The sequence below is a fragment of the Haemaphysalis longicornis genome, unplaced genomic scaffold (assembly GCF_048455015.1).
Source record: "Haemaphysalis longicornis isolate Haplotype H1 unplaced genomic scaffold, Haemaphysalis longicornis Haplotype H1 scaffold_6, whole genome shotgun sequence".
Lineage (NCBI taxonomy): Eukaryota > Metazoa > Arthropoda > Arachnida > Ixodida > Ixodidae > Haemaphysalis > Haemaphysalis longicornis.
Window position 1 is genome coordinate 41,313,043 of NW_027526407.1, and position 23,309 is coordinate 41,336,351.

The window sequence follows — 23,309 nt, forward strand, 5'->3', positions numbered from 1 at the left end:
ACCAAAAATCTGCAGGTCAATAGAAATCCGTTTTCTGGCAATGCGAACATCAACACACACGAGTAAGCAGAAGTGGTACCATGTCTGCCAGCTCTACTGTCGTATAGCATGTTCTGGTTTTTTTTCTTGAATTCTTGCTTATTGAAAGTTCTATCGCCACTCTGGTCTCTTCCTTCGCGTTGAGCAGGTTTCTTTTTCAGTTTATCTTCTTCAGTCCACGTGCAACATTTGCCAGCAATCGCCTGATTGCATTTACAAGAAGCACACACTTAAGCATCTTGTGTGGGACCACGCCAGCCATTTCGGGTGAAAATCTAGTTTGTTCTCAGCGACAAGAACACAACAGACACGAACTACCCCAAGAGCTTTAGCTATTAGCCAAGAATGTGCGCATTGCTTGTGGCGCACCCTCGACGTTGCTTACAAATTCAAAAATACACGTCTTGGGTATGAGAACCCGCCACTCTGAATGCTTGCAATGAGATCTGTATTTATCTTCAGTGTATCTTTTTTAGCCACTGTTCGCACACGAAAGTAACAGAAAATCGTCGAAGACAATCCTTTCATCCGTGCGATTGTTACTATTGCAGGCCCGTGCCCAACGTCAAGCGGTCGTGTACGATAATGTGCTTCACAAAAACAGCACTTCATTTAAAACCACTATCGATCCACAGCCGGTCTTCACTCTACCCAAGCTGAAGATCCAGTGCAACGACCCGAGATAAGACATGAAACAATAACGAAGGCAGCCTCAGCAGGCGCACCTATAGCAGACGAATAGTGGACTCAAAAGGGCGACCAACTTTAAACATGCGAGTCACATGCAGCTCAAGCCGATGGCTGCATGGGAACTAAACAAAAAAGCCAAACAAGCAGAGATGGGTTTGGCGCTTGGGATCAGCCAGAATTGGGAGGCCGTAATCCATTAAATCGCTACTGATTCAAGCGAGTGTGGCCAATCCAGAACACAAACCAGAATTGACTCTTCGCGTTACCGATATTCCTGAGTATATTTTTACGAGCGCAAGCACTGTCGCAAGTTTTAAAATTGTCTACCGTGTATTATCTTTTTCTTTACCTATATTCGTCAGATTTCAAGGAAGGCTCGTGAAAAACCGTTTGAAACTTTTGTGTGTGTTTTCTAGCCCGGATAATCGCAAGACTTGCGGGCTCTCCTCGCCGCGCACTACCGGAACCAGAACTTCACTGCGTGAGATTGGACAATTATGGTTCCACATTTACACCATATGTCCTGAGATTTTGCTTGGGAGGAACAACACAATTGCCGCTTCACTTAGGACGTCTGAATGTTGTAACTATATGATAAAGAAATCCTGATTGCTTATGAAAATGCAGCCAGTGAGCCCTAGTAGTGGCAAGCTATACGCTTAACGCAGAAAAGTTGGTTTGTAAGTTTAAAGTTCATTCGGTAGCTATATTTGCAAAAGTTCTGGGGAAAAAAACAGATAAAATCTTCACTACTGATAATATTCACGATAAGCTTGGTGCTCACTCTTCTCCCAATTGGTTCTTTTCGAATCACAATTACAAAGCAACCGTTATGCGGCAAATCAGGTTGTTTAAAATATTTCGAAGGTGCTATGCAACTGTTTTTACAGAAGATGACACAGCAAGGGCATATGTTTAGTAAAATATAAGGGGCAATTGTGCTTGAAACGTATCGTTGATAATTACAATCAGGATAATTCTATTTTTAAATGCATCTACAGCCCAAGATGCTCTTCCGTTAACTTTGCCACCGGTTTTAATGCGAAAAAAACCTAAATTACAACAGATACTTACGACATTCAAAGAACGTGAAGGCAAAAGCAAACTTTATTGGGACGTCTGTCAACCTGCTCGTGAACTTTCTCTTGAACTTTCCGGCTGCGCCCGCCACCACTTGACTAGCCTCTTGGGCACCAAACGGCAAAGCTCCCACAACCCGCTCACTATCGACAATTGTGTTTTTCCCCATCGGTACTTGGCCACTTCAGTCGGCTTGTATTGCATGTATTGTATTGCATCTCTTTCCCAATGTGCAATCCCCGTCTGGAACTCCCAGGCTCCCGTTCACTCCGACCTCATCAACTTTTTGTACCCCCCATTTCCCGTGCCTCACAACACGTGTGCTTCAAACAGGGATCTAGACCCTTCGCCGTATTAGGCAGCGAAACCGCTCCTAAACCTAAGTTACCATGGTCAAAGCCGCAAAAAGAATAAAAGTAAAGTAATCGAGTTCAAACTAAAATAAGATAAATACAGGACAGACACGGTAATCCAACCGACGGCCACTTGAACGCCGGTCGTTAACTAACACGGACTAAAATTTACAGCGCCTGAAGACAACTTGCTTTGAATAAATGTAGTTCCTGTACATATACGCAACTGACAGTTTCCAATTTGTTTACTCAGTTAAAACGCCTGAATATTTTAATTCCACAGTAAAGAAAACTAAATGCTACACATTATTATGACCCACTATGGTGAAATGTTAACGGGATAATTATTTCCTGCTTCTGGTTGGCTCCTGTAGATAAACTTTACTCACGATCATTTGCAATTGTCGCCCATCATCGATAGGGCGTACGCTAATTTCATGCTGTCTCATGCCAATCGACAATGGATATCCGCAACAGACACAAGCTTGAATTCGTGAATAAAATAAGATAAAATCCATTAGTTGTGTTTTGTAGCACTTTTTGTTGCCATAGGCACTGTTTGAAGAATACTCGCTCAAATAGTATAAAATCGTTAAGCCTTATAATAAAATGCCGTGGTAGCTGACATAATACCGACTTTGGTGTGTAAAAAGGCAATACGTCGTGTCGTGCTCACGCATACACACGTCCGCTAAGTAATGCGAGATGCAGCTCTGCTGATTGAGCACCAGGGCTGCTCAATCACCACTACACAAAGTAATAGTGCTCACGTTGAAACTAGCCGGGAATCCCGGATGTGAAGGAATAGCAAACGGGGTGGAGCCACGCATACATAGCGCTTTAAGTTTTACATAGCGATTAAAGGCCAACACAGTTCCTGCAACTGCGGGAGTTGAATGCAAATTAGTCCGATAAAAAACTAAGAGGTCTTAAAGCGAACTTTCCATGCCCCACTGCTAGCATTCAATGTCGCCCCAAAAGAGTTTGCACGAAGCCAACTTTGAGCAATAGGTTTCACATAACGGGGATGACAATTATAAGCGAAGGCACCCCAGGAGCCTCAAGAAAACAAACTCTTCCTTTATTTCTTCCTTTCTTTCTCTCTTTTTTTCTTCCTTTCTTTAGAGAAAGCGGAGCAGGGGCTAAATGCTTGATGCCTCACTAGGGCCCCTGCTGCTAGTAGAAATGGCGTGGTGGCGCAAATGTGCCAGGAACACTACAATGCACACTTGCAGGCGTGTGTACAAAAATAAAACATTTGTACAAAATTGCACTTCCTGTCATGCGCCTCGAATGCGCATTGTGCGTATACTTTCCACAACGTAAGCAATACGAAAAACACGTAAATGTCACACAGGTTATGCATCACAACACCCGGGGCAATTTGAAGGCACCGCAATGAGACAAAAAGCGATTAAATATACAAGAAAGAGTGGCTTACTTAAGTTTAGATATTTACAATTTCGCCGCAACAATTTCTTTCCTGCTCCGAATATTTTAATCCATGTACAACAGAACGCTCCAACAGTACATTTTAATATTGTTTTTAACAATCGTTTACCAACGGTTAACATTTGCTGTTATCAGGGGATTTGATAATATGTGTATTACCGGCCGTGGTATGCCCTTGTATAAAGCATTGGTCCGTGTCGTCTACCCAAGTTCAGTTCTTTGGCAGTAAGAGGGCTGGAAGTATTGCATAAATTCTTATCCCTAATGAACTGTTGTAATTTAAGGTAATATGTTGGATAAGCCTTAGGATTTTTTTCCCGGATCGGAACCGATCCTGGGTCCCTCGTGTTACGATACCGATGTCTATCTTATTCCGCCATTGCCACACGGTAGAAGTAGTTCGGATTTTGGACTTCGAATCTGGTTACATCAGCGAAAGATTCGCGCTTTAACCATATCTCTTTTAAGAAAGGGACATTGATATTTTCTACGAGTACGCGAAAAACTTGAAAACAAAGGGGGGTGTCGTGCAGGCGTCTCCTGCTGTATATTGTTGACAGGATATCTTCCAGAAAACGGTTACATAAGAACCAAGGTTGAGGTCACGAATGGGCGCACTGACCTTGCTCTCCAGGTCCACGGCTTGAGCATTTCCAAGTAGCAGGAGTGCTAAAAGTATTGCCGGCAGCTTATGCCGGCAAGAATGGAGCCCCATTGCTGTCACTTCGCAAGTGTTGTCTGCGATAGACTGATCCACCTCGCGCAAACAACCCACACTTATAGCTCCGCGAAGTTTATCTTTCAAAATTTCCAGTATGCATTTATCTCTTTACTCTCACGCCTTACAAGAGGCGTTATACAATGAAACAGGCTACTTTCGTGCCGTAGCACTGATTCCACGTCCTTCGTCGGCAATCAATTTTGTGCGCACAAATTCGCTGCTTAGCTTTATTAGTGCCAATGGAGCTTGCTCGCCCCACGAAAATATTGATATTGTTAATATATGAGAAACAAGTAGAACAAGTACCACTGAAACTCTGGGGCAGTTGTTGAAAGGAGCGGAGTCAGCAATTTCACACCTTTGGTGGGTTTGAAGAGTATGTCAATCAAAAGCAGGTCTTGACTTACTGCGAATTCATCCTATGCCAAAATAAACACGCGAGACACAAATCTGTCAACAATAAAAAAGCGTAAGTTCACGTTAGGAGCGTAATATTGTAATATTTCCGTAAATATAACCACACGAGAAACAATAAGCAAAGAATGGTGAAAGGCGGCCTCGAAGACGCGTACACAAGGAGAGGAAGCTGGAGAACACACGCGCTGGGAATAGCAACAGTTTAATGAATGAAATTGCGAAGAAAAAACAGCATGAGGGCATCCGCCGTACGAACTAAAATAAAATGACATGCTTATGACGCATTTGAATACCAGCCCTTTTTCAAATATTCGGCGTCTTTGCTTGATAGCGTTAATGAAGGACAACCCCGCACTCAACAAGGCCGTGCTTTCGCATTTGATATGTTTCAATCAGCTTCTTCTCAAACTTCGTGATTTCCCTTCCAATAAGTTGCTAGCCCGAGAGTGTGCGTGTGTGTTGTCGTCCTCTTTCTTCTTGTGTACGCGTTTTGAAGGCTGGGTTCCACCGTTCCTAAAAGTATGTACCAACAGTCCCAGCACCGAACTTATCAACAATAAGCGTTTGTAATACTGGGCCTAACTACAAGTTTGATCTCCTGGCAAGTGGTTTTATGTCAGCACCCGAAAAGGCATTCACAAGGTTGACTGGAGATTTTGTTAGATCAAGCTTAAGGGCGAAGGGAGATGAGTGAGGGTCTTTGACCGTTTCCGCTGAGGCAGAGAGCTGGTTCCAATTTTAACATCTCTTCACAAGGAATAAATGTTGGATGCAGTGACAGAATTGGGACTCCATGATGGTTTTATACATGTGCCGAAACATAATAAAGGGGTGGGATGCAACTTGAATGGAGCAGATGGTTGTATGATTATAAATCTTATAAAAATGCATATAGAACGCTTTATGCGAAAATGAGAAAAAAAACTTTTTGAATGTGGCTTTCATATTGAGCTTGCAGGGTGATCACAGTTGGAAAGAATGAAGCGGGCGGAGCGATTTTCAACCCTTTCCAAGCTGCAATTTAATGTATACTCACCAATGTCTCATACGTTAGGCTGTAGTGATATACAGCTATTTTTTAGTATTTTAAGATGCTGCACTCTGAGAATAACGTTTCAGATATTTGAGCACACGGTTTCATTTTGATAGCAAATGATTGATTCTTTTTCCATCAACGTACCGTGATTTCCTGGTCGTAAGTTCCATCGAGCTGATTGTTGATCGTATTCTCCGGCCCAGCAGCAGATTGGTGAAACCTACTATCAACAACATGCAGACCGGAATGCTTAGTGGGCACACAAACGTGAATTCTAAAGTAGAGGACAACCTTCAAACGAGAAAGCCTGAGTATTCTGTTCGTGTTGCTTTTATTTGAACAGAGTAATATATAGTTGGCTGCAGGGTCAGAGACTAAACGCTCCATCATATCAAAAAGACTCCACCTCTCTGTCATTCAACCATCGTGAGCGTACATTTGGCGAAGTGAAGAATTGGCGAAGACGCTGAAGGACCCGCTACATCATTTGCGGGAAATTCGAACTAAATCGTCGTAGTTGTACTTCCTAGGGATATGATACTAAATGCTATTACATATGATACAATCATTACAAATGACTTTTTAAAGCACATACTAGTTCATTTGTGCAATTATGTTGGTCAGTTTGAAGTTTTTCTCTAAAGGAAAAGGGCATACTGCCGTTTTAAGTCAATAAATATTCATTACACGATACCGTTGCTAGTTCTCTCAAACGCTGTGAAGCCAGGGACAAAGCGGTGATGTACCTTTCGTCGTTGTAAAACTGCGGTCTTCTGTAACCACTGGCAATGAAGACAAGAAATGTATTCACGATTTTAGAAGATTAGGTGAAATTGGATGGACAAAAAATGCCCTGAAGATTACTTACCGTTTAAGGCGAAACTTGTGCGGAGCGCGAACTACACTTTTCTCGGTCACGACGCATATTTTCTCCGTCTCAGGAAGGGATCGCGGGATCAGTGAATGCACGGCGGCGCCCACTAGTGTGTACAGGTTACAAATGCAGGCGGTGCAGTTTGAGCTAGAACTGCGGGTAGAAGTAAATATGATACTAGGGGAGCTTCAAAATGGATTTCGAAGGGACAGATGACAACCTATTTGTAGTAAGGAAATGCATAGAGGTGGCCAAGATGCAAAAAAGACCATCGTGGTAGCCATTCTGGACATTAAAGTGCCGTATGAGAGCGTTTACCGGGAACGGCTATGGAATATCCTGGAGGACGAGGGAGTGCACGCCGATTTTATCCACTCACTCATGGAGCTATACCGGGGAACCAAGTCCAAATAGGAGGGGGTTGCATACGATAGACCTGTATACACCTACAAGGATTTCAAACAAGGATGTGTTCTCTGTACACTGCTGTTCATGATCTACACGGTGGGGTTAGAAAGGAAGCTGGAGGGCAGTACGCTGGGATTGGACTTTTTATACATGATAAACGGGCAGGTGGTGGAACGAAGGGATCCAGGATTAATGTAAGCATGCGAGTCTCTTTTGATGGCGTACAACCAGGCTATCCTTTAGCAGAAAAAAATTGGGTTCATGGTCTTTAGCAATGACACGGTGGGCACGGTGGACAATAACACGGCGGAGGTATTTCTGTAACGTTACATAGTGTTGTTTTTACGATTGGCGGCCGCCGACAGAAAGCAACCGCCAAAACACATGACCGGGTTATTTTAGTGTGTATCCTAGTTTCATTTCGTTGTATCACTTGAACGCTGAAGCGCACGCCTAATAACCCCCAACTGTGGTTTTTGTCCTGGCTCATACTACACGACTTATGCGCACCTTTGCCTCCTATGGCTCTACTCAGGACCGAAAGCGTGGGAATAGGGGGGTGGGCAAAGCTGTATTAATGGCGCGGTTGTAGGGTCCAGATGCCAAACTAAATCCATGGCTGACGCGTTCTGTATAGTCCAAGGGCATAGTGCACACAGTGCAATACAAATATAAACCAGAGAAAAATACAACGTTTTAGTCGCATGCTGTTGCGGGGGTGCCATAACAACTGACCCAACTTTATTTTTTTTTTATCTGGTGTACGACCCGGCTTTTTGTAGCTTTTGACGATACTTGCAACAAGCTCAACATTTTTTATTTGTGCAGAATGAAGCTTACAGAAAAATACTTAGAGAGAAGTCGATCTGTACTTTTAAGCAGGGTGTCGAACCGGAACCGAACCGAACCAAAACCGGAACACAACCGATAACTTTGCCGCAACCGAACCCTAACCCGAATCGTTATTTTTTGAGCCCCCTGAACCCGAACCGGAACTAAACCGAAAAAAGAAATAACGGTTACCGGTTCATGCCGAAACGGTTCGACCCTCCATTGCTGATATTGCACAGTCAATGCAATTCAGGCCTTTTTTTTCTTTCACGTACCATGAACTTCGTACCAGCTCACGCACTTTCCCCTCCAGACAATTGTACATTATCATGCTCTATGTAACAGGGGGAATGAATGAGCACCAATGTAGCAGTGGTCTGTAGCTGCTGGAAGCGCGATCGTAGTGCAAGCTGTACAAACGAAATGTCATTCTCGGCAGCTTGCAGGGGATATAAAACGACTTTGCCCCAATAATGTCGCAAGTAGGGAAGGGCAATCAGGCCCAGGAGTGCTCCACTACGGAACACCGAAAGCCCAGACCCGGTGTGTGCAAGGTTTTTGCATTTCATAATTTGTTTAGAAGGTCCGACACCTGCAAATTGTTAATACTTGACAAGTGTGACCGCAGGAGCTGCTCAGTGACTAAGCCTTTTGATGCTGACCACAAGTTGCCTCGATCTCCTTTTCCCACCACCGTTTTTCTGAAGTAGATGGAAATCGAGAACGTCCGTGTATCGAGATTTTCATCCACGTTTAATATTACCAGCTGGTTAAAATAAGTCTGCCGGCCTGCAACATAAGCTGCGCTTTGGAACAGAGATATAGCACGGGGCATCAAATGCGCCAGCTTGTTTTGTTTAAAAGTGTTTACACGGAAAACAACAAAAAGAAAAGGTGAATCGCGTGGTTTAAAATATTACGCAAAAAGTAAGTAAAACCTAATAAGTAAAAAAAGCACCAAAACGTGCGTATTGTTCTATACTTTTTCTTGCCCTGATTTTAACACCCAAACGTGTCATCAATGCGAAGGAAGTGAGTTCTGTGGTCAGTTTTTGAGGACAGTAAAGCGGACAAGTTCCGTTTTTTACAGATACAAATAACAACAGATAAGTCAAGGAAAACTGTTAAGGTGCGCACTTAACCCTTGGAAAGATGCTGCAGCCCTCGACGTTGTCTTAGAAGCGGAAACAGTAATAAAGCAGATGACACGTGCAGAGAGGTAGGCCGGTACCACACACAGCCCCATTCGCCCAGCGATCATCTTTTCTGCTTGTTCTGCAGTTTTGTCTCTTTCAGATGTTCTTTTTTTCGAAGGCGCACTCGTACTGACTGCCCAACTCGCTACATTAATTCTGCTACTACTCGTTCCAGAGGGGAGTACTGCTGTGGACGAATTAGAGAGCGTCTACCCGAAAAAGTCCCATCTCATGCTCCGCCCGTCAAATTTCCCTTTCATCGTGTAACAGGATATTCTGTTATAAGATTCCGCAATGTAGCGCACGGAACGATGGCCGGGGGTCAGGCGGTACGATGACATACTGATTGTAATGCGCACATCCGGTATAGCTATCGCAAAAGGAATTGCAGTGGTCAGAGCAATAATGCAGTGACTCAGCGTTAACTAAACCTTACTTTTAACAAAAGTGCGGCTAACACATTCGATCAGGTTACAGCTAACAAATTTTTCAGGGTGAGCAAATAATCTAATTAATTGGTAGTATTTATGTGCCTGTTGCAGGATTTTTCTGTTTTGGTACAAATAAAAAAAAGTTCGCCCTTGGTATTAAGCGCTAGTATTTGAACGCACCAGTACGCAGGCCTAAATTTAAGGCTTGAAGGTTGCGTGATGGGCGATTTTATAGCGATGATTGCGATTTCAACAAAAAAAGGAAAGGGCAGAAAATATACCCATCCGTCATATCTCTTGGCAGTGGCTTTATGAATAGTCGCTAGGACAACATAAAGTCTGGGCGTAAATCGTAGAGAGAGTAGGTGGTAAATCGTCATCACTTCAAAGGTTTTTCTAATATCTCGTAATTTTTTAGTGTGCTTTGCAATTGCGCCACTGCCCTTCGGGAACAGCAGCATTTTGAATTTTTGTTTGTATTTTGATTTCGCTGTAGTTTTGAACTACTAAATGTTTTTTTTTCGAATTGCAGTGATAATTCAACTCATCGAACCGGTTCGCGAACCGGGTCAATCTTCCGAACCAGTTCGCGAACCGGTTCCGTACGTGATTTTGTCGAACCGGAACTGTACCGGAACGAAATGATTTCGCCTGCATCAGAACCATAACCGAACCGGTATTTTTTTTTCGTTCGACACACTGCTTTTAAGTTGATCAAACAACTTTAAAAGGTGTTCGAAATGTGTTTTTTTTTTTGTTCAGCCACAAAAAGCTTTGGAGCATGCTCGCGAGCCATGCGAAGTAAAAGTGGAATAATTCGTAGCGTTCAACGATGCTGAGCTCCACGCTCCACGAGGCGATCGTAAAAGTTCGGCCCGCTAGACACTAACGGCAGAATTCTACCTAGTGTATGTTACTGTGAAACATTATGCGCGCTGTAATGATTACTGTTGCGTTCTTATACGTACTAGAACGGTGACACAGGCCTGAACCGTCTCACCATGTTCACCGTACTTTATACCCGCGCTGCCGAACGTGTGCGTCATTGCGAAATGACGAAAATACAAGTAGTCAATCGAACAGGTTATATCTGTCGCTTAGTGAACAAAGACTGACATGGACGGCGGCCGCCTGCTGCGAGACCTGTGGCTTGTTCGGCGCACTTCCTACTCAAGATCAAGAGTGTGTTCCGCTGCAAGCTGCTTCCCATATTGGTGGCGCTGACAATGTTTCTGCTTTAATTCCCGCAAAGGCTCTGGGGCTTGGCTATAGAGCGCCCCTTAGTAAAGAGATAGGGGCTATTTAGGCCACCCAACATGTCTTCACGCCACCCCGTAAATGTCGTACTCCGATTGTTTTTGTACCTGGCATCCGTGAAACAAATCCCGGGCCATCTCCAGTAACGTGTAACTTTGGAAGGGGTGAAGCATGCAGTGTACAAGTGTATTCTTTGGCACCTTGGCATTTTCGCCCATGGAGATGAAACCGTTAGGGGGCAGAGGTATACAGCTTTTCTTGAAGCACAAAACGTTCTAGCGCGAGACGATGGAAAACGAGTGTACCGCTGTTTTAGTACCGGAACTACATGAGAGGAGATACGACGACGAGGACAGGAGACGCCGACAGCCCGACCCCTCAGGGGCTTCGCCCTAAAATATCGGCTCTGCCGGGCAGTAGCAAACCGATGCAGCTTGCCACTCAAACAAATTCCGTTCCTGTCCAAACAAAAACGCTCTTGTAGTTACATTTTACGACCATTGCAAAATCACTGAGCTTCAAAAAGTTTGACCTCCAAATAAGCCGACAAAGGTTTCATAGGAGGTAGTGTGGAACGACTCGTGCCACCTGGAATATTTTTACGCTTCTTGTACACTTCGCAGTCTTCTACAAAATGACCGGTGACAGCCTTGTACAAATTGACAGCCTTGTACAAATGACAGCCTTGTACAAATGACAGCCTTGTACAAATTGACCGTACAGAACGAGCACACTTTGCCTGGAAGCTTCCGAGTCGTCGATGTGCACATTCCTCAATGTTACCCGGAACGTTGCATTTCCTACAATACTTCATGTACGAGAACCTTTTTATAACAAGGAAGCGTTTGAGGTAAATGCCAAGTACAGAATACCGCTAAATAAAGTTAATCATGATATTCATGACTTTAGGGGTGGATCCGCTTCTCGCATTACCAAAATAATTATGAGCACAAATAAGTTTTCGAACAAAAAAATCAACGCATTCGCAATCACGCGATTTTAAGTCCCTTCTATAAGAAAGCTCGCCACGAGAAAGATCTGGTCACAATTATCCCGCAAATTTTATACTAGAGACAGAAAATCCACAAATGAATTAATAAACATCATATGCAATTTATTCAGACGTTTTGATATTTACAAAATTATAAATTGTGGCTACATTATATTACATGCGAGCAACGAACGTAGCTTGTAAAAGAGCTTCGTTACTGCTTGCAGCATCTCTTGCCGCGTTCGCGTAATATCACTCTCCGTTTCAGTGTTCTTCAGCGGTTGTAAGCGGTGTTCGGTCCCTGAAACAAACAAAATGCCATTTTTACTTGACAGTTTGTAGTACTCCCGCACACACGCCTTAACACGGGCTCTTGTAGTTTAGCTATTGTATTGAAAGAATTGTATCGAACAACTGTTAGGTGGCTTGAGCACCAGTTTTAGTCTATTCACCTGTGAGAACAAGGGAAAGGTTTTGAATTATTGAGGTAGGGTTGGTGAAGCACCAATATAGGAGCAGTGACATAAAGCACCTGAAGCAACAGTACCCGCCATAGCTAAAGCACTTATAAATGACGATATATATATTTGGTCGACGATGGTATGTAGTCGGATTTATCCCGCCATCTTCAACATTTGAAATAATAAATTTAACTTGCATCCACTTGAAGAATTAGTCCACGCACTGTAAATTTGCATTACGCATGCTCATTCCGAAAAAGTTGGCGCTTCCGGTGATCTTGAACCACATTTTTTTCTACGGCAGAAATACTGAGTTCGGGCGAAGAACAATCTAGTTATGCAAAGTGCAGCAATATGTGCATAACAAGCTATTTTGTAGAGGTCGTACAACAAATTGAGCCGGTAGCAGGAAACCTAATTCCTTGTCAAGAAATAGTGAACGCGAAAGCGTTTGTGCCTGGCTGAGCTTGCGTCTGAGAATAATGGTGGCTTTGCGAGTGCAAGGTAGCCGAAAACCGGAGGCAATAAAACCCCGTTAAGCAATGATTTTCTCTTTGCGCCTCGGATGCTGGGGGACTGCTGGGCCACCGGGTGAGAGGAGCGAAGTTGCATGCGCGTTCCGTTTCTTTATGGTTTAATTTTGAGGCACGCTGTATTGAACGTGTTGCAGCCAAAGGGAGTTTTCGTTACTGAAGCGACGCCTTTTTTTGTTTGAACGTTAATTAGATCAGCCACAAAAAAAACAGTGCACAAACAACAAAAGCAAATAATGTTGGTACTCACCCGGTCTTTTTCTGGTACCTCTTGTAGAGGAAGAACACTGCTACCAAAAGGAGCAGAATCAGTGGAATAAATACAGCGAGGAGGATTACTGTCGTCGAAGATTCTGAAAATAAAAGATGGTTCTGTGATTGGTTTCTTCTGCACGTAGACTTGAAGTCAAAAGGCGTAAACATTCAGCCAAGTCCACCTGTAACCTGGATCTAAGTAAAAAAATTAGTATATCAAATCTTCGATGGATAATAGCTACAAAGTAACAGTCGCCAGTCTTGAAACCACGCATCACCACTATGAAGATCCACACTAACAGGAAGGCAGTGGCTATCAGCTGGCACCTATCGGCGTGCGCCTCCTTTGCGTGGGGTAACTTTATGGCTAAGGTAACTATAGGGTAACTGTAAGGTAACTGCAGTGTGAAAGAAACACTAAGTAAACTGTGGATTTATTTTGGGCGAACGCACGCAATCAATACAAAAATTCTGCAGGACGTACGAATTTCGAGCAACTGCTCCGTCCGTTGCCTTATATTTTAGGGGGCGAAGCTCCTTAGGCGGCTGGGACTGTTGGCATCTCCTCTCACCGTCATAAGCGTCGTCCCATGTAGTCACGGTACTAAAACACCGGCAAACGCTTTTACGCCTCATGCTAGAACGTAACGCGTGCTAAAAAAACACCGGGACACTCTTTTACGCCTCGCGCTTGAAAGCTTTGTGCTTTAAAGACACGAGTCTTTTACAGCAAGGCTGTATACCTTTTATGGTTTCATCTCCACTGCAAAAAACACCAAGACCCCAAAATACACTGATACATTGCATGCTTCACCCTCCCTAGTTTTTACGTCAGTGGAGATGGCCCGCGATTTTTAACTCACAACACCGCAATGACCCTGCCGCTGCTGGTGGCCGTGACGGTTCACGCGAGGGTATGCTTACCTGTTCCACATCACACTAGCATTTTTTATGAAGGGCTTGTGGCGTTAGGAGAAGGCTAACGCGGTTTAAATGACGAATAAAGCGGTAAGAACATGTCCAACAGCAGCACTCACGAAGCGGAGCCGTGTCAGCTATGCTTTCCCATTGGCTGCTTGGTTTTCTCCCACTCGCATTACTTGTCAGCGGGTATGCTACGGTTCCTCACCGCATATTCCACACCCACAAACTTCCTCACAGCATGGTCACACGACTTTACTGTTCACAATTTCCCTCAAATTTTATCTATCATCGCATCCCTATTCGTTCCATAAGGATTCTAAGCATCAGTGTGGCGTCGTTCCGAACGAAATAGATAATCCCCGCGTAAACACGATCAACCATCAGTGATAGAACAAAAATGTAAGCGTGAGTAATGCCTAAAGAATCAAGCTTCTGGTATTTTCATGCTTGAGGCATTGTTATAAAGAACTGCCATATGATTTCAGGTAGGCAAATGCTCGCGCGTCCTCACTACAGGTTGGCATTGTGATCACTTTCACAAGCAAGCCACTTCCTAACACCAGTTAGCGAGGAGATTGGCGCTCCATTCCACTCCGTCGCCCCCTGTCTGTGACCAGGGAGATGATACTTTTTTACTTCTTATGGTAATACTGAAGATCGGTTTTTCCTGTCTTCTGCATGCACGAAGGTATGTACAGGTGTCGTCAAAAGTAACTGGAACAAGGACTTTTGATTATAAAAAAGAATTTCCCAGTGGCCTTATGACAGCTACCACCGTTATACAGGACGCTTTTTCTGTTACAGAAGACTCTTACACGCACATCAGTGCAACCAGGCAGTAATTCCAGAAAATAATGAGACCGTGCTCCAATTACTTTTGACGGCACCTGTACAAAAGGCCATGTTTGTCTTGGCACCAGGCAAATTTCCCATTCCGCTATGGGGGATTACTGCCAGTGGCCCCATCCTGACTGCGAACGGCAGTGCAAACACAGATGGGGTTCCCTATGGAGAAAAGCCATATATAGAAGTGAAAAAATTTCAGTTATTTCATGGAAAGACTGCCGCATTGGTTTACATTTACAAAAGCATTTATTAAGAATGGCTGTTCAAAATTATAAGCACTACTTAAATTTCTTACAAAACAGCAATGTTTGTATCGGATATGCAATTTTCCTAGTAATAAAACACGGAAGGACAAAGAGACTAATACCCCAGCCACACGGCTAATTTAATGGCATTCCCATGGAGTGTGATTCGTTCAACGTAATGTCCTTTTTTCGACGAGCACTAAACGGCCAGAATTAATGGCCTTTGCAAATGATGGCAGTTCCGGTGGGTAAACACTTGCGTAGAGGGAATATTTTAGTAAGCGCTTCAATAGTAGCGAAAACTGCGAGAAAAGAGCTCAAACACCTGTACTGCACTTTTGACTGCACTTTATAAATGCACTTTAAACTGGCGCCCACCACACCGGCTGAGGCTGTCCTGGTAGCGGGACTAGCAGCTCTATTTTACAACTTTATTCGGCTTCTTTCGTATAAATGAAAACATGAAAATTATATGCATGTAAAGATATTATTATGGCACTAACGCTTCAAAAAATCTCCTTTGGTTTGGCATTCCCACCTAGTATCTGGTTAAGGAGTAATGCATTTGCTGACAGAACGCAGTTCGATGGGTTCCGCCAACTCATTCGGTCCCTAATGTCATTTAATAGAATGACCTTACATTTATTTGTGTGGCAGCAAACGAATGTCATTTTGAACGAAGGTCATTTGATGGGAATAATAATTTTGCCGTGTGGAAAGGGTATAAGCATGTCATTAAAAAACGGAGAAGGGGAAGCGCTGTCCCATTCATCCTTATGAGAAGGTAATTTGACAGTGAATACAGGCTTTGTTTCAATATGATAGAGTTAGGAAGCGAAGTAACAACTGAATGTCGGCTGAAGCACGAAGCAGATGTTGTGCTAAGAAAGCTTCTAAAATGGTTTTCAGTATCCATTATGGTTTTATATCTTCCATGGGAATAGAAAATTGTCCCCTTAATTCTACTCAAAAGAGAGGTGACTGTACTATACCACATCCCAAAGATCAGGTGGGCTAAAGAAACACTAAAATAGGCTTATAAAAAGTTTAGGCCCTTTTCAATAACGCCAAATTCTATATTTCGACTGAAAGTCATGAGTGGGAATTCTTCGTGAGCCGCATCAGGGCCGTGGGCCGTAATCAGAAGCAAGCTACTCACTTTCCGATTCCGTGGAAGCCTTGAGTGTTGCTATGGGCCCACGTTTTCTCATCTCCATACCATCGTTGAAGGCGTACACAGATACCTCATATGCTGTACCGGCGGCCAGTCCCGTTAGGTTGTAGGAGAGTTTAGTGGTGACATCTTGGACTTCGCCTTCGTCTTTGTTCAAGGTGATATTGTAGCCGCTTAGAGGGCCGTTGTGAACCTTCGGCTGTTTCCATTCCACCGAAATCCATTGCAGGCCAGCCGAACCGACCTTTAGGTCCATTGGCTCAGACGGCTCTGAAATCAGAATTTTTTTAGCCAAGCAATGTAGCAGTTTCCAAACACGAATACAAAAAGCTTTCGCGCACTCTCAATCCGAGCGATGGAACCGCACTCTTGATATTAGAGTGCGTGCAACTAAGCACAGTCCTGCCTGTGCAGCTCAGCCACACAGGAAAACCCTCACTCATTCGCGAAACGGAAACTGGACATCTGAACTTCAGATTCTGCGGTTTTAAGCGCCGAAACTGCACCTGCGATGGGGACGCGTGGTAGTGGAGGGATCCGGATTGATTTTGGACACCTGGGGATCCCTAAAAAACCGGTGAAGTCTTGACATAAGGGTGTTTTCGCTTTAGCGCCCCAATCCGAAAAGCAGCCATCGCGGCTGGGATCGCACTCCCGTCCTTGGCCTCAGCAGCACAACGCCTTAGCCAGTGCGCCACTATGGCGGGTGTAACTTAATTTGTCAATTCGGGCAATACAAGCTAACGTAATTGCCTGCAACACTACCGCGAAAAAAAGCGAACAGGCTCAAATTAAAAAAAAAACGAGGAACCTTCTTAAATTGCCCGAGCCCTCCTCCTTTGTGTTACAGTAAAGAGAAAGGAGGCATCCCACATGGCTAGCCAGTACGTTGTCACTCTTTTTGTTCAAGAGGATACCGGAACTATGCCGTGCTTATCGAATTCATATGGCTAGTTCATCAGTTTCTGCTGATCTGGATAGTTTACGAGGTTCAATTCCGCATACCGTAGTACGTTTTCACTATTTCTATGTTTATGAACCTGGCACTACTTTTGTCCATCTACGGTCTCTATTTTCTAGTCTACGGTTTCTATTTTCTAGTCTTTCGCCTTCGCGCGGTATTACTCCTTTTTATGCGGAGGAAAGTTTGACATTCACCTGAATGCAGCCGTGCGGCTACAAAAGAAAGCTATACAGCTTTCTCAAAAACTTCGCAGTTGAATAAAAATTTCTCCTGGTCCAGGAATTCGTCCGACAAAGGAAAGCTATACAGCTTTCTCAGAAACTTCGCAGTTGAAGAACAATTCGTCCTGGTCCAGGATCAGGACGAATTCCTGGACCAGGATGAGTTTTTCTTCAACTGCGAAGTTTCTGAGAAAGCTGTGTAGTTTTCCCTTGTAGCCGCACGGGGGCATTTATGTGGATGTCAAACTTTCCTTCACAGAATCTTACTCCACCTTGGAGATTTACCCTTAATCTGGTCGATTCCACTCTTGTTTACCCTGCAACAAATAGCACAAGTCTGCCTGGTGCTCCTGCTAAGAGAAATTCTTTTCTCTGGAAGTCATTGCGAGGGGACCAAAACCACTTTAAGTGCCTTTTGACAGAGATTTCCCTGGGGTAGTGTAAAAAGTGCCAATACATGTTATTTAGGATGATTTTATAGTCTACAGCCGTTTAACCTCTGCGTGGAATGTTGAAATAATTATAATTACTCATACTTTAATCGGTATGAAACTTAGGTTTGTTCTCAATTACGTGCCACTCCTAATTTTTCAAGCTAACCTGCATACAGATACCGAAAGTAAGTCTCTAAACCTTGAAAAGAAGGCCCGCTTTCACAATACACGCCCCCGGGATTGAGGTTTTGGGATTGAGATTTCGGAATTGACATTTGTGCCCTTAAATGCGGCATTTCTTTACACACATTTTACTAACGATGGTGCGAGCTGCAATGTGTAGCCGCATGCTTGCTGCAGCTGCGACTGAGAGATTACACCCAGAAAACAGTTTTACCCTGTCCGGCTTATAACTATAAAATGTCTGAATAATTTCCTAAACATCCACTGTGCAAGGTTAAAATAAAGACTGGACTCTTCTTGGATTTTATTTTCCTTCTTACGTTGCCCCTTTAGCAAAACTAAAAGAAAACAACCAATGTTTCTTCGCTACCAGCGCCCCAGTTATTACAAATGTTTACTTTGTGTCCCTGGTTCTGCACACTCCACCGCGCTCTTTTTGCGTTACCCAATCTCCTCCTCGAGCAATGGGCAGACTGAAAGCAAGCTAGCCAACTGAGAACCCGGCGATCAGTTTAATTGTCAAAAGCCCCCGGCCCCGCCAGGCAGACACCACCAAGGCATATTTAGAACAAGATCTCCCATCGTCATGGGTCCAAAATGGGGCTCTTGGTCAAAACGTTTACTCCTATGCCCCAGCCCACTACATACGAGGATAATGAAAGAACCGAAAACCAGGAATGCTTATTCCCTTTTGTTCTCCTCCTCGTCGTCTGTGCTGAGCTCTAAATACTTGACCAACCACCGCAACAGGTTTTTAGGCCCGCCTTTGCTCAAGCGCTGAATGTTTAGCTTCGGGTTCTCCCAGCTGGCTGCACGAGAGGAAGACAGGGCATTAGAAATATTCCTGGGAACTCTTACCTCCGACATCGGTTTTAAAATGCCCACTTTGCTTCTGACCACAATCCGTTGCATTTGTGCATGAGGATATGTTGACATCGTAGTCAGTCCACGGCTCCAAGCTTATGATGCTGAAATTTCGTTCTTTGGTCATAAAGGCGTTTTTGTGGCTCACTGAAACGTTGAAGTCCGTGATGTTGTATCTGGGGTCCTTTGGCATTTCCCAATATATGTGCACTCTTTCGTCGGTGACCGTTCCGAACTTTGGGCGGGGCGGCATTGGACCTAAGGGGCGGCATAAGCAAACGCATATGAAAAATCATGCCTCGGTTTCTATCCATCATCACTCAGTGTGGTAGACATTGAACAGTCATGGTTACGTTTAAGGCTTAACACAAAGAATAACCCTTCTATCACCCCTATCCTTTGATTTGATTGTGTAGTTTAACGCACCGACGCAACGCAGGTGCGCCGTAGTGGAGGGCTCCAGATTAATTTTGACCGCATGGGGATCTTTAACGTTCGTGGAAATTTCGTACAAACGGGCGTTTTTTCCTTTTCGTCTCCATCAGAAAAGCGGCCACCGCGGCCGGGAATCGAACCCGTGTCCTCGTGCTCAGCAGTGACCCCTATCCTTCGCTAAGGCGAAGGATAGGAATCGCTGCTACCCTCTACCCTCCCTCCTACCCTCCCTTGGAGTGGGAAGGACCAAATGATGTCCACTTGGTTGACTTTAGAAGGTAGCTGCAGAACAAGTCTAATGCATGGCTCAGGAGACATGACATCTTATGCAATGGTTAAGAGACAAGCTGGGGTAGTTAGCCCGCCTGCATGCAGATGTGCTACCAACGGCAGTTTTCTGGACGTGGAGACATCGGGTTTGGGGTAGGCACAAGCAAATAAATTTCACCCTATTTGTGAAAATATACACTGCTACCAAAAAATCTCGATGTGCAATCAGGATACCCACATTTAGGTTCAAGGCTTAATAAAAATATGCACCCTTGTAGAATCCGTATCCCGTCCTAGCGGTCTTATATACTCACTTGTAACAGAAAAGAGCAAATATCTCGCATTTGGCTGATTTTAGTACGTAGTTCCAGCGCAAGTCCAATGCGACCTTTCACCCGACAGAAAAAAACTACGGTCTAAGTGTAGTAAGCCAACCCGCATGAAGATGCCATGAAGTCAACTGCAATTTGTTTGTCTTTTTTGCAAGCCGTGCTTAGGAATTTTTCTCGCGTCTAACGTGTGAGTCTCAGGGGCCGGGTCGCCGATAGCGATCCGCATTCTTGATAATGTTTAGTTAAATGAGCACCTGGTGCGAATGAGCGCACTGTATAACTGGGGAAGAGAACCTACACGTGCTATTCCACCTAGTACGTTGCACTTGGTCCAAATTTGCAGGAAAAGTTTATCATAAGTGATCGTCAACTAGATTTACAGAATTGGGATCAGCCGGGCTAATCCGCACGAATACGCTGACAACACGAGTACCTGGTTATGCCAGTTCCTCCATCCCAGATGGTTGGGTCGGCCGTATCAAGTGCCAAAAGTTCATTTTGTCGTCACTCCCAGCACCCGCTAAATAGGTATAAAAAGGACGGTAGCATGCTGAACCGCAACAAGCTGCATAAGAATTCACCCAAGTATGACCTACAAAATAAATGTTAAAAATCACCGCCCTTGGTTCCCGCCATCTCAGGCACAAAATTGTCAATCAGCAAGATTTCCTAGCAAGCAGTGGGTGTCGACCAAATTTTCCGGGAAATTCAAAAATGGACCCAGGCTGTCACTCTTACTATTACTGCATTTTTTCACGTCATGACCGCGAGGCAGAATTTTGTCGTGAGAGTAGAAAGTCACTTCTATTTGAATGTTGTGTTGCGGAATGACTCCGTTTCAGCGGAAAATCACGAGCTATTGAATATAATCTACTTTTTACATCAGCACCAAAAAAGCCAGAGAACTGCGACCAATGTTCATCCTGCCACCAGAAAAGGGTGGTTGCATTGAAATTCTCTTCCAGTGCTTCTAATCAGTGCTGGACAATCAGTAATATTTGCACATTTGGTTTTCAGTTATCAGAAACAAGAAAGCAGGACAATGTCATATACCAAATCAAAAGCGAAAACACGAAGCAACTGACTTTCTAATAATTATACCCGCAACTGCGTGAGATTTACATTTCAAAGTTAACCGCCAGCGTTTTGTCCCATCCACCAGCTACGCTATTTTCGTAATCACGCGGGCTAAGCCCTGTGTTCACCTTGTTTGCAATACTAACCATCGCCAAGAGTTTCAAACTCCACTTCGGATGACGAGCCGCCGATTGTCTCGTTTCTGTCTTTGTCCTCGTTGTACGCTTTAACAGAAATGTTGAATATAGTGAATTGGTATTTAAGGTCGATCGTAGTCTCATTCAAGTGACCTCCGACGTCGTACAGAGTTCCCTCCTTGTCGTCCTTGTCGAAGACAGCGATACTGTAGCCGTCAATAGGACCGTTCGGATGTTCTGGTCTCTTCCATGACAAATGCACCCGAACATCTTCCTCGATAGTGTACTCGAGGTCGCGTACTTCTGAAGGCTCTGAAATGCAAAAAGTCCAGTGTATATTGTGATCGAGATCCTTGTTTTGGACGGAAGGGCTGTATTCTGAGAAGTAGACTGACATTTTTATACTTTGAGGGGGTATTACAGCGCAGACGCTGCACCTAGCCTATGAAGCTCGTCGTGGTACCGCAGGGCCACAGAATAATTTAAGACAGATGAGTATGGTTAACGTGCGCCGCACTATCGTCTCATGGGCGTCTTTGTTGTTCGCCTTTGAGAAAAACCGCCTCCGTTGCCGGGATCGAACTCGCATCCTCGTGCTCAGGGGCACAGCGCTTAAACTGCAGCAGTTGTGGGAATACATTTTAAAATCGTGAACCTGTGAGCATTATTTCTTGCAGCAACTCGAGACGACATATGCATACTTGCAAAAGCTAGTGATATGTCTCAAAAATAAAAAAAATAAAAATTGCTGAACTGGTAAGTCTTAGCTGCAAAGTAAGTCGTAAGAAATGTTACAATACAGAAAAAAAAGACAGTCAGGGTCAAAATAAGCGACGAGGTCGCTGGACACAGAAAACCAGGGGTTGTTTTAAATAGCCTGACAGAAAAGATTTTCTTGTAAGGTGTTGACGCCCACCGACGTTAGATGAACGTACACGCCGAGTGAACTGTGGTGCCATGTTTCCGAATAGCGCATACACTGCCCACGAGGGGCTGATGCAGCGTTTGGACAGTACCACACCGACCGAAAGTTTTCTTGAATTCAGAGATGGCAAAATTACTTTTAAATAGTAATTAAATTACATTATTCATTACTTTCCCAGAATTCTCTAAAATGTAATTAAATTACATTACAAATTACAGGTGGCTGAAAGTAATGGTATTACATTACTATTACTTTTCAAACGTAATGAAATTAATTTGAAATTACTTTAACAAAAATTCATCACTCATACACTACCAACTCATCACTCTATTTACACTCATATACATATACACTGCAATCTCAAAAATATTGGTTTATACACCAAATATACGTACGGTTTATTTACAGCGCTATACATTGGCATGGCAGATATCTTTATTAGGAGCTGCGATTAAAAGTGGGCATCAGAAAGGTGTCCCCATTTGTACGACAGAGTGTCTTAAACCGATGTCCAATTTCAATCGCAGCTCCTTGTGAGACGTAAAGATATCTAACGTATCAATGTATAGCCTTGTAAATAACAGTACGTAAGTACGCTCCGCTGGCGCGGATGAGTGCAGGTTTGTGTTCACCATAATGAAAAACTTTTTTATCCAATGCCCAGAGATGCCCAGAGACTCTCTGGTCATTGGAACACTATTTGGTCAAATTTTCTTGGTACACTTTTTATACCGTGAGAGAAGCTGACAGGCTATATCGTGGTCAAAAGTAATGGGGAAAGCAATGAGTAATTTCTATAAAATTACTGGCCGGAAGTAATTTATGACATTACTGAATTACCAACACTAAAAAGGAATTCAATTACTGTAATTTAATTATTGCCAAGTCTGCTGGAATTTGCAGTTGCAAGAGCCAAAGCTCCGAAGTGCTGCAGCGTTTCGAGTAAATCCTAAATACCACCACAAAGGCCTAAACAATGATCTTTGTTCTTGTGCTCGGTAGCACGCACATGTGTGGACAATTTGGTCAAATCTGTGTTGATATATTGTCCACAGATTTGCTCCTGAGTTTATGCCGACAGAATTATGCGGGTAACGCCCTGTTTAGGCATCACGCACAGCTATACTGTAGGGCTACTGCAGAATGCTTGTTTTATAAACTGGCGAAATTTTTTCGCACGTCCTTTCGTGTGTTCCTAAATAAAATATATGCGTTTCGACAGGTAGAAGGCGTCGCGCCTGTGTTGCTCGAAA

At 43.8% G+C, this 23,309-nt stretch overlaps 1 protein-coding gene across 2 annotated transcripts in view; it reads right to left on the bottom strand.

Annotated features, from left to right (window-relative positions):
• Positions 1–11,919: 11,919 nt before the first annotated feature.
• The window catches only part of LOC144142511 (fibronectin-like), a 50,488-nt gene continuing 39,098 nt past the window's right edge, over positions 11,920–23,309 (bottom strand). For both annotated transcript variants that reach the window (XM_077674070.1, XM_077674071.1), the window contains 5 exons: positions 21,141–21,443; positions 18,875–19,138; positions 16,200–16,484; positions 13,021–13,123; positions 11,920–12,077 (listed from right to left, as the gene is read on the bottom strand). In XM_077674070.1, the coding sequence (XP_077530196.1) occupies positions 12,041–12,077; positions 13,021–13,123; positions 16,200–16,484; positions 18,875–19,138; positions 21,141–21,443 (992 nt within the window). In that variant the 3' untranslated portion in view covers positions 11,920–12,040. The remainder of the gene's footprint in view (positions 12,078–13,020; positions 13,124–16,199; positions 16,485–18,874; positions 19,139–21,140; positions 21,444–23,309) is intronic.